A 12,416-nucleotide genomic window follows, 5' to 3' on the forward strand; every position below is an offset into this window, starting at 1 on the left:
GGCAGATTAAATTATGGCTGCTTGAAAATGGATGTTTCCATAAAAATGTTTGTGGAAACTGTTTTGATGGGTTGCATCTAATGTTTCCACCAACCACTAGGTGTCTCTACAACACTGTAGATGCTTGGTAGTAACTTGGAAAAAGCCACAGAGCCCCAAAAGAACACATGAAAGAGTACATAACCACAATCTTCAAAGGAAGTGGTAATAACATAGAAATATGTGTATAAGCCTAACTTTAGCATATTTCTTATCTGCTTCTAGTAAGCTCTTTATACTATTACTATTATCTTCATCACTCTAGACACCCCACAGTCTTCAATCTGAAAGTTATTTCAAGAAAAACAAAAGACGAAATACATTTAAAAGTGTTTATTTAGGTAAGAATCACTTAACTAGTCAACAAAGTTACATTGTAGCTTGTATATTTCGTAAAAATCATTTTAACTGTTCAACGTGTTGCATCAATATTCAGTGTACAAACGCATCACAGGCAAACATTTCACGGACAAAACACTGAAGTTCTTAAACAACAACATCGCATCACAAACTCTGGGGTTGAACAATCTCGACGGATCAACATGTCTTCCAACACAAATGTGAAACATACATTTTGGTACTTCTTTCAACGATTCAAGTCCGTTTTTTCCCCCAGTGCTTGACAATATCACACCGCACAAGAAATCAGTGTAGTACCTTTTCCACGATCCAACCAAACATTTGAATGCCGAGCATAGCTGGCATGAGTTGGGTGGAGTGGAAGCGAGTGGCTTTAAGTGTGTCTGATCTGTGACCCCCGGGTGTCGTCACAGAGATGTTAACCTCCATCCATTGGGCTAACAAACAAAGGTAATCCAGGCAAGGCCCCTGCTTGATACAGAGGGTTAAGAGCAGCAACAACCACCACAATAACAACACACCTCAACTGAGTCAACGCCAACCTCGGAGGTTTGGGGGGGGGGGGGAAAGAGGTTGGAAGAAGGAGAAGTCTGGCCAAGGGTGTTTGAGGTCCAAAACCATGCTGCAAAATTGACTGAATTATCAAGATGAAGAAAGATTTGTCAATTGTGTTCTCACAGGACCTGCAAATCAAACAAACAGTGTTAGCATTGACGCAAGGTGTCAGTCGGCGGGATCCAACCTATTACGGAGAGAAGGAGTCAACTATGGTTATTCAGCCGTGGTTCTGCAAAACACAAAGCGCTTCTGGATCCCATCCAGAACACCTGAGAAGAATAAGAAATGTTAGTCGTTCGAAGAGCTTTTAAACTTCAGGTTTAACAGGTTTTGGCCACGATAACATTTTAAGCAGCATAGCAGTTCACTGGATGTTCCAGGGCAAAAACCATAGACATTTCAAATAAAATAACCAATAGCAAAAACAATAAGACAATATGAGCAGATCGGTCAATCACTAAGACACTATGTAACATCTTGTTTAAAATCTAAATTAGTGCAGCTTTTAAAAAAATCATCAACATTTAAAACCGCTAAAGAGGAGTGCTCCAAACCTGGACATAAAAATCATTATGTTCATCATAAAGTTCATGCAAGTACATTGGCAGTAAAAACCTTAGAAAGAAGGTACAAATAGGTCCAATATGAACCTGTTCTCCGTTACCAGACATAACTTATGTCGTATACTAATGTGACTGAAATGGCATAGCCGATACTTTCAAAAATCCATAGGATTCAGAACTAAAACTCAATACAGTTAGAAAAAGCAAACAAAAGGAACAAAACAAAACTAGGTCAGTAGTCAAAGTGAAACCACGAAAGGGGAACAATGACAAACAAAACCACTTAAAAACTGTACCCTTCTATGTCTCGCAGGAAACGGCAAGATTTAGACTTACAGCTAATACTATTAGCATTTAAAATACTTTATAAATTATCAGTGCTGAGTGTTGGAGGGTAATTAAATATATACTATGAATAAGTATACTCAAATAAATTACTACAATAGATTCCTTGCCACAAATAATGGCATATTATTGTACCAAATTGGCATGTAATGGAAATATGTAACCTACGTTAAAAAGTACCTCATCTTACTGATACACCTAGATCCCAAGTTTCATTGCGCAACAGGCAATTGTTAAAGGATTTGGTAAAACACAGCACAGGGAGGGGAGTCAATGCAAGAAACAATACCAGGGGGGATAAAAACGAAACAATACCTTAAGAAAAATATTAGATCACAATGAATGACAGCTTGCATCAGAATTGAGCTTCATCGTAAAGCACAAGACACATAGACATTAGACACACAGACAAAGTTGTGGGCTGGAGAAGTTAAATCGGCTTCACATACCCATATCTTCATGGTATATATATAGGCCATATTTTATTTATTTCCCCTTAAAAAAAAGCCTTCAAATATCAACAAACAGAAACGGGGTCCAGGGTCTCTTTAGTTTCGGTTCAACACACAAATGAAACACTAGTAGAATAATTCAAGTCTGGACACATCAGTTTTTTTTTATATAGACATATATAAAAAGTTAACTTGATACAACAAAGCACATAATGAGAACTCAAAAAGTTTGGAACAGCAATAAACATTCGGTGAAAGTTCTACTTGTTTGGTGTTATGTACATTACTAATACACTGATAATGGTTGCCCCCACACCTTCCGAAAATGTATTGCTCTGAACGACTTGAACGAAAATATACAAAATAATGTAATTATACTGCGACTGTTCTATTCTCATATCTTATTACTCGAGGTTTGCCACTTTTGGAAGCAAGGAAATGTCAACAATATTTTCAAAATAAAAACTTCACTAGACCGTGATCCAGCAACACTGACATGTACTACGTTGTCTTCAGAAGTAAATTGGACTTTGCTGCACCAGACACCAGGTTTCCGTAAACCTGAAATGGATCAATACTAAATCAAATTAACTACCGAAGGAAGGGAACATCTTCATGACATCAAAAGACCTGTGTGTGTGTGTGTGTGTGTGTGTGTGTGTGTGTGTGTTATGTATGTGTTCATTAATCTAGATAATCACTCAGCATAGAAAGAGTTTGTAAATCAATTTGTTCTGGAAAGTAAAACAAAACACAAACGTCCTCTTTCCTTTTGCGGCTTGGTGTTCTTATCAGAATGCTAAACTACAAAGAGATTGTCAAGACTGCTACGACATTTTTAACTCTGGCCAATCACAAAAACAACAAACCAGTATCCTTGTTTTACCATTAAATCAAAAGGAAAGTTTACTATTAAATTATAGCTCTATATGAATATCAGCTAGTCAGAAAGGCATGCAAATCAGACCAAACCAGGCTTCCAACTGTTCCTAAATGAGCCATATCAATAGTTTTCATAATAGAAATCGGCCAACAACATTCATTGTATCAGTAATCCAATACAGATAAATATGAATTTATAGCAACTTAAACAAATCTGCTACAATGTAAAAATGTACCCTGCAAAAATCGGGAAGCTTCATAAGGTCTTTCTTTTTCCAATCAATCTGTGAAAGATATTGTTGACATAGTTTTATAGCCTACCAGCCATACTCAGCATTTCAATCATTATCCCAAAGGACCATGACAATCAAAAATCTTTAAAATAGAACTTGTAACGATAATTTATTCTGGAGCACACCCACTAAACCTGACATGTACCAATGAAATCAGAATATGCTAAAAAAATATACAAAACTAAAGTTGAGTGCATCAGAAAAGTAAAATAATGTCTAAAACCCATTTAGAGATCGCACCAATGTAGGCGGCCTACTCGTGTTTAACCAATTAAAAGACTAAATTAAAAGCTCAGTGATCAAGTAATGCTACCGGCCAAAATGGACTCTTTAGAGTGAGAAGGAAAATGGAACCAGTATACCAGTTAACGTCAATTAACTTAAAAGTGCAGAAGAAAACCTCACATATAGACACTATTATCCATGTTATCCAGTCTTAAATGTTAGGAATAAGATCTTACTTTATTTTGTATGGCCAGTCAATCTAGATTCTATTCGAACAAAAATCCATGGAACCATTACCTGACGCATGTGTAAGTTTGAATCATCCCCATCGTCATACCCTCAAACTGCATTTGACCAGAATTCTTGTTAATGGCTTTAATACGATCCTACATGTTCTCCACTAGGCAGTGCCATTTACCCAGAAACTATGCCATTTACCCAGCTGCTTGAGGAAGGGCCCTACCCAAAAAGCCCCCCCATACTGTACACAATCATTATCAAATGCTGCCATCTATAGGAGGAAAATGGCACTGCCAGAAGGGAAACAACATAGTGGCAAGCCTCGCTCCTCTTCTACACCTGTTTTACTCAGTAGCTTTCCTCGAATCCAAAAGACCTGTTCAGAAAAATGAGCAAAATCTTGAGGTACAGCTTAAAACAATAGCCTATACACAGGCAGATCTCCAGATCTCTTCTCTCTAACTGTTGATATCGATGGTGTTCACAACTGAGCCGAGGATGGGAGCAACCATTATCCAGTGTCAGCCACTACTTCTTGTTGTCGTAAGTGCCCGATGCACAAACCTTTTACTCAAACCTTTTCTCATATCTCAGATTTCTTCTGTCACAGTTTGAATGTCACCAGACCGGCGACCGTGAACATATTGTCACATGAAACCGGCATTGAACCTCCCCCCTTGACCGCAATTCAACCACGAGGAGAAAAAGACATGCTGCGTTGTGCTGAGGATTTCCACAGTAGATAGTCCGCAGGCCAGGCGGTTGGGGGTGCTTGTTGTGAGGAGGATGAGGGTACGGTGTAGGTTAGTGTTCCATAGGGACGTGGTTACATCTAGCTGAAGGAGCTGTACACGGGAGCCTCAAGGTTGAATAAGCATCTGACGCGACGTCCCCGCACCGGGCGCTCGCCTCCTCCCTCTACCGCTCGCTTCAGCCGTCAATCAGTGACACGTCAATGTGCGACAAATCTATCATATGCCTGTATGGTTACAAAAGGAGGATGTCTCGTTGAGTAAGTGTTCTAATTTGGCGTTAGGTGTAGGCCCTATTTTAGAGAGATGGGCCTCATTAGGATTTGTGGGTTTTAAAAAGGGAGAGTGAAACAAAGTGGTTTATTTACCTGTTGAAGCTGACTTGGAAACTCAGGGCATGCTGGGGATTGTGAAATTTGGCAATAGCTTTCCTCTGATGGGGCAGCATTTTGAACATCTGTAGCCGAATAAGCAGAAGAAGGGAAGAGCATGTGTTTAGAACAGGGCAGTTGCTGCTACTCTCATCTCAAGCTTCTCTCATCCATATTGGGCCCTGGTTGAAAGTAGCACACTATATGTGGAAAATAGGGTGTCGTTTGGGACACAGACATGGGGGGGGGGGCATACCTGGATGGGGCCGATGGAGTTGAGCAGGTTTTGGAGCTGCGTGTCCGTGGTGGATGTAGACAGGCCGTCTATGGACACAGTGCAGGCCTGGCTGTCCCCCGTCCCCGCCCCTCGCTGATTCTGTCTGGTGGGCATCAGGCGCCCACACCCCAGCTGACCCGCTCCTCCTGCCCCCGCTGCCCCTCTGGCTCTGCCACGCCCACACCCCAGCTGACCCGCTCCTCCTGCCCCCGCTGCCCCTCTGGCTCTGCCACGCCCCGGGACAACCACCTGTACCAGGCAGAGAGGAAAGCAAAGGGGGGGGGGGAAGAGAGAGAGAGAGAGAGAGAGAGAGAGAGAGAGAGAGAGAGAAAGAAAGAGAGGAAACTGCTTGAACCTCTTATGCAAGCATGTTTATGTTTTAATTCCGTATCCAGCCGAGCGGAGACGAGATGTCTGACACATCTACCAGGGTCTACTGTTTTTCAGCATGAGTGAAAATTCAACAACCGGATGGTTTTCCTCCCTTCTATCTTCCCAAACACCTCCAGGCTGCTGAGCTGCTTTTTTTTGATTGACTCATCATATTTCTACATACGGCATCAACGTCAAGCCATGACGACTGCTGCCTGCGCGCTGTGTGCATCTGCTGCATCCAGGGAGAGACCCCAGAGTACAGAGAAGAGAACCAGCCAGGCGCCATGGTGGCTGACTCACCCGGTCAGCGTCGCCGAGCTGAGGGTGTCCGCCGAGACGACGGGCGGATGACAGGCGTGCAGAGATGCCAGGAGACCCTGTGTAGCATCTGTGTCACGCCGACTCTCAGCTTGTCAACATTACAATACCTGGCATAATGGCCTGTCATATTACTAGAGCTACTCCAAATGGTAAACCTACTAAATGGCAGGGGAATGCCAGAGGTATAAAAAACATATAGAGAATAGCAATGTGCTCAGAGGATTTCTTACATTTATATTTAAGATGAAAGACCTAGGTACCACTCCTATCCAAAACACAACACCTGTCCTTAACAAATATGACAGTATTAGACAATTTTGTATCATTTCATCAGAGGAAACACATGTTCTGTTGAAAATGGCACCCCATATGGCTCTGGTCAAAAGTAATGCACTATGTAGGGAATTGGGTGCCATTTGGGAAATGTTAAATGTTTTTATGTATTTTGTGTAGTGGTGGTAATGGTGCTAAGTGTGAGGAGGGAGAACAACCTACCCTGTTGCCCAGGCCCCCTCTGTCCCCCTGTGTGACCAGGCCCTGTATGGGCTGTCCTCCGGGGGGGTTGGCCAGGGTTATCTTCCTCACTGGGCCCTGGCGGAGATGGGGGGCTGGCCTGGTGGCCTGCTGCTGCTGGATGGGGGCGCTGATACCAATCACATCTGCTCCCTGGAGATCACACAGCACAGGGAAAATAAATAGACTGCAGGGCTGCGTCCCAAATTGCACCCTTTTCCCTATATACTGTGTGTTCAGAAAGTATTCACATCCTTTGCCTTTTTCCACATTTTGTTGTTACAGCCTGAATTTAGAATGGATTAAATTGACATTAGTCACTGGCCTACACCCAATACCTCATAATGTCAACGTGGAATTATGTTTTTGACATTTTTACAAATTAATAAAGAATTAAAAGCCAAAATGTCTTGGGTCAGTAAGTATTCAACCACTTTGTTATGGCAAGCCTAAATAAGTTCAGGAGTACAAATGTACTTAACAAGTCACATAAGTTGCATGGACACACTCTGTGTGCAATAATAGTGTTTAAGGTATCAACAAAAAATACTTAAAAAAATTATTGGATGAAACATTGAATTTGGCACTACTGCTATTAGCCAACAGAAACACATTGAATAACAGACTCAATACATGGAACAACAGATGGTCCCAAAAAATATTAAAAGGAAGTTTGTTCTGAAGTGCCTGTCCTACAGTTGAAGTCGGAAGTTTACATACACTTAGCTTGGAGTAATTAAAACTTGTTTTTCAACCACTCCGCAAATTTCTTGTTAAAAACTATAGTTTTGGCAAGTCGGTTAGGACATCTACTTTGCACAGTCGAGGCCAAAAGTTTTGAGAATGACACAAATATACATTTTCACAAAGTCTGCTGCCGCAGTTTGTATGATGGCAATGTTATGAAGTGATCAGATGAATTGCAATTAATTGCAAAGTCCCTCTTTGCCATGCAAATGAACTGAATCCCCCAAAAACATTTCCACTGCATTTCAGCCCTGCCACAAAAGGACCAGTGATTCTCTCGTTAACACAGGTGTGAGTGTTGACGAGGGCACGGCTGGAGATCTCTCTGTCATGCTAATTCAGTTTGAATAACAGACTGGAAGCTTCAAAAGGAGGGTGGTGCTTGGAATCATTGTTCTTCCTCTAACAACCATGGTTACCTGCAAGGAAACACGTGCCATCATCATTGCTTTGCACAAAAAGGGCTTCACAGGCAAGGATATCGCTGCCAGTAAGATTACACCTAAATCAACCATTTATCGGATCATCAAGAACTTCAAGGAGAGCGGTTCAACTGTTGTGAAGAAGGCTTCAGGGCGCCCAAGAAAGTCCAGCAAGCGTCAGGACCGTCTCCTAAAGTTGATACAGCTGCGGGATTGGTGCACCACCAGTACAGAGCTTGCTCAGGAATGGCAGCAGGCAGGTGTGAGTGCATCTGCACGCACAGTGAGGTGAAGACTTTTGGAGGATGGCCTGGTGTCAAGAAGGGCAGCAAAGAAGCCACTTCTCTCCAGGAAAAACATCAGGGACAGACTCATATTCTGCAAAAGGTACAGGGATTGGACTGCTGAGGACTGTGGTAAAGTCATTTTCTCTGATGAATCCCCTTTTCGATTGTTTGGGGCATCCGGAAAAAAGCTTGTCCGGAGAAGACAAGGTGAGCGCTACCATCAGTCCTGTGTCATGCCAACAGTAAAGCGTCCTGATACCATTCATGTGTGGGGTTGCTTCTTAGCCAAGGGAGTGGGCTCACTCACAATTTTGCCTAAGAACACAGCCATGAATAAAGAATGGTACCAACACATCCTCCGAGAGCAACTTCTCCCAACCATCCAGGAACAGTTTGGTGACGAACAATGCCTTTTCCAGCATGATGGAGCACCTTGCCATTAAGGCAAAAGTGATAAGTGGCTCGGGGAACAAAACATCGATATTTTGGGTCCATGGCCAGGAAACTCCCCAGACCTTAATCCCATTGAGAACTTGTGGTCAATCCTCAAGAGGCGGGAGGACAAACAAAACCCCACGAATTCTGACAAACTCCAAGCATTGATTATGCAAGAATGGGCTGCCATCAGTCAGGATGTGGCCCAGAAGTTAATTGACAGCATGCCAGGGCGGATTGCAGAGGTCTTGAAAAAGAAGGGTCAACACTGCAAATATTGACTCTTTGCATTAACTTCATGTAATTGTCAATAAAAGCCATTGACACTTATAAAATGCTTGTAATTATACTTCAGTATTCCATAGTAACATCTGACAAAAATATCTAAAGACACTGAAGCAGCAAACTTTGTGAAAATTAATATTTGTGTCATTCTCAAAACTTTTGGCCCCGACTGTATATGACAAGTCATTTTTCCAACAATTGTTTACAGACAGATTATTTCACTTATAATTCACAATTCCAGTGGGTCAGAAGTTTACATAAACTAAGTTGACTGTGCCTTCAAACAACTTGGAAAATTCCAGAAAATAATGTCATGGCTTCAGAAGCTTCTGATAGGCTAATTGACATAATTTGAGTCAATTGGAGGTGTACCTGTGGATATATTTCAAGGCCTACCTTCAAACTCAGTGCCTCTTTGCTTGACATCATGAGAAAATCAAAAGAAATCAGAAGAAGACCTCAGAAAATAAATTGGAGACCTCCACAAGTCTGGTTCATCCTTGGGAGCAATTTCCAAACGCCTGAAGGTACCACGTTCATCTGTACAAACAATAGTACGAAAGTATAAACACCATGGGACCACACAGCCGTCATACCGCTCAGGAAGGAGACGCGTTCTGTCTCCTAAAGACGAACGTACTTTGGTGCGAAAAGTGCAAATCAATCCCAGAACAATAGCAAAGGACCTTGTGAAGATGCTGGAGGAAACAGGTACAAAAGTATCTATATCCACAGTAAAACGAGTCCTATATCAACATAACTTGAAAGGCAGCTCAGCAAGGAAGAAGCAACTGCTCCAAAACCGCCATAAAAAAGCCAGACTACGGTTTGCAACTGCACATGGGACAAAGATGGTATTTTGGAGAAATGTCCTCTGGTCTGATGAAACAAAAATACAACTGTTTGGCCATAATGACAATCGTTACGTTTGGAGGAAAAAGGGGGAGGCTTGCAAGCCGAAGAACACCGTCCCAACCGTCAAGCGCGGGGGTGGCAGCATCATGTTGTGGGGGTGCTTTGCTGCAGGAGGGACTGGTGCACTTCACAAAATAGATGGCAACATGAGGTAGGAAAATTATGTGGATATATTGAAGCAACATCTCAAGACATCAGTCAGGAAGTTAAAGCTTGGTCGTAAATGGGTCTTCCAAATGGACAATGACCCCAAGCATACTTCCAAAGACAAAATGTGACAAAATGGCTTCAGGACAACAAAGTCAAGGTATTGGAGTGGACATCACAAAGCCCTGACCTCATCCTACAGAAAACATGCAGCAGAACTTAAAAATTGTGTGCGAGCAAGGAGGCCTACAAACCTAACTCAGCTACACCAGCTCTGTCAGGAGGAATGGGCCAAAATTCACCCAACTTATTGTGGGAAGCTTGTGGAAGGCTACCCGAAACGTTTGACCCAAGTTAAACAATTTAAAGGCAATGCTACCAAATACTAATTTAGTGTATGTAAACTTCTGACTCACTAGGAATGTGATGAAAGAAATAAAAGCTGAAATAAATCATTCTCTCTACTATTATTCTGACATTTCCCATTCTTAAAATAAAGTGGTGATCCTAACTGACCTAAGACAGGGAATTTTTACTAGGATTAAATGTCAGGATTTATGAAAAACCGAGTTTAAATGTATTTGGCTAAGTTATATGTAAACTTCCGACTACAACTGTATATCTGAGAGAACTAAGAACTATTTATCCCCTTATTTTAGGCACTAAACTCCATATATACATCCATTCATTTTTTAAACTGGTACCAGGGACCTTTTGATAAGTCTTAGGAGTGGTCATAATAGTTTGCAGGCCAAACCATTACAGATGTTTTTGTAAGAAGAACGATTTTCGGGATGTCTCATGGTCTGACAAACACCACTCTAGCTCTGCCACCTTTCACCGCAGATGCAGAAATGCAATATCGGCAGACGCGGTGGATTGAGACGCAGCCCAGGCAAAAAAACGGATATCTTTAGCTTAAACAGACGGATTTTGATAATCATTTTTTATTATTATGTTAATTAGATTTCTGTAGGGGCGCGGAAATTGTAGGCCAAGGGCTAACATGATTTTTTTGTGACTACCTTATCTCTGTAGACCTGGGAGGTTTTCCTGTGGTTGGCTAAGAAGGGCACCTATTGGTAGATGGGCAAAATAAAAAGCAGACATTGAATATCTCTTTGAGCATGATGAAGTTATTTATTACACTTTGGATAGTGTATCAATACACCCAGTCACTACAAAGATACAGGCGTCCTTCCTAACAGAGTTGCCGAAGAGGAAGGCAACTGCTTAGGGATTTAACCATGAGGCCAATGGTGACTTTAAAACAGTTACAGAGTTTAATGGCTGTGATAGAAGAAAACGGAGGATGGATCAACAACACTGTAGTTACTCCACAATACTAACCTAATTGACAGAGTGAAAAGAAAGAAGCCTGTACAGAATAAAACACGTTCCAAAACATGCATCATGTTTGCAAAAAAAGTAATACTAAAATAATACTGCAGAAAATGTGGTAAAGCTTTGTCCTGAAAACAAAGTGTTATGTTTGGGACAAATCCAATAAAACAGAGTACTGAGTATCACTCTCCATATTTTCAAGCGTAGTGGTGGCTGCATCATATTATGGGTATGTTTGTAATCTTTAAAGACTGGAGAGTTTTTCAGGATAAAAAAAAGACACGGAATGGAGCTAAGCACAGGCAAAATCCTAGAGGAAAACCTGGTTCAGTCTGCTTTCCACCAGACACTGGGAGACAAATTTACCTTTCAGCAGGACAATAACCTAAAACACAAGGCCACATTTACACTGTAGTTGCTTACCAAGAAGACAGTGAATGTTCCTGAGTGGCTTTGACTTAAATCTACTTGAAAATCTATGCCAAGACCTGAAAATGGTTGTCTAGCAATGATCAACAACCAATGACAGAGCTTGAAGAATTTTGAAAAGAATAATGGGCAAATGTTGCACAATCCAAGTGTGGAAAACTCTTAGAGAATTACCTATAAAGACTCACAGCTGTTATCACTGCCAAAGGTGCTTCTATAAAGCATTGACCTGGGGGTGTGAATACTTAAGTAAATTATATAAATCTGTATTTCATTTTCAATAAATTTGCTAAAATGTCATGCTTTTACTTTGTCATTATGGGGTATTGTGTGTAGATGGGTGAACAGCAATTCTATTTCATCCATTTTGAATTCAGGCTGTAACACAACAAAACGTGGACTAAGTCAAGTGGTATTAATACTTTCGGAAGGCATTGCACTCCTTTTAACTTATTGTAGTGCACTACCCATAGGGGGTTCTGGTCAGAAGTTGTGCACTTTGTAGGGAATAGGTTGCCATTTCGGACGTATACCCTTTGATCGATTGCCTTTCCACACATTTCTTGGTTTTAACACACAGTTATACAGTGTATTGTCCGACTGGAGTCCTAAGTCCTTGAAAACAATACAAGTGCCCGGCGATGCAGAGAACACAGACCGATCACGGATTCCAGAATGGTTGAAAAAGATCCTGCCGAAATGGACCGCCAGAGCAATGTCTGAGGCGAGTCTGGCTTCCCCGTTCACACCTTACAATACCCATGAAGACATTAGCTTTGAGGTGGAGCAGTGTGGGCCTCATGCTGTGAATGGATACAACATGGGATGGTGGATGGACA

General features: G+C 41.6%; 1 protein-coding gene across 5 annotated transcripts in view; it reads right to left on the minus strand.

The window, feature by feature from the left end:
* Positions 1-357: 357 nt before the first annotated feature.
* The window catches only part of LOC106578609 (RNA-binding protein 33), a 45,375-nt gene continuing 33,316 nt past the window's right edge, over positions 358-12,416 (minus strand). For all 5 annotated transcript variants that reach the window (XM_082965665.1, XM_082965668.1, XM_082965666.1 and 2 more), the window contains exons 16-19: positions 6,549-6,719; positions 5,337-5,606; positions 5,078-5,166; positions 358-4,936 (exon numbers count right to left, since the gene is read on the minus strand). In XM_082965665.1, the coding sequence (XP_082821791.1) occupies positions 4,888-4,936; positions 5,078-5,166; positions 5,337-5,606; positions 6,549-6,719 (579 nt within the window). In that variant the 3' untranslated portion in view covers positions 358-4,887. The remainder of the gene's footprint in view (positions 4,937-5,077; positions 5,167-5,336; positions 5,607-6,548; positions 6,720-12,416) is intronic.

Source organism: Salmo salar, chromosome 19 (genome assembly GCF_965601325.2).
Source record: "Salmo salar chromosome 19, fSalSal1, whole genome shotgun sequence".
NCBI lineage: Eukaryota > Metazoa > Chordata > Actinopteri > Salmoniformes > Salmonidae > Salmo > Salmo salar.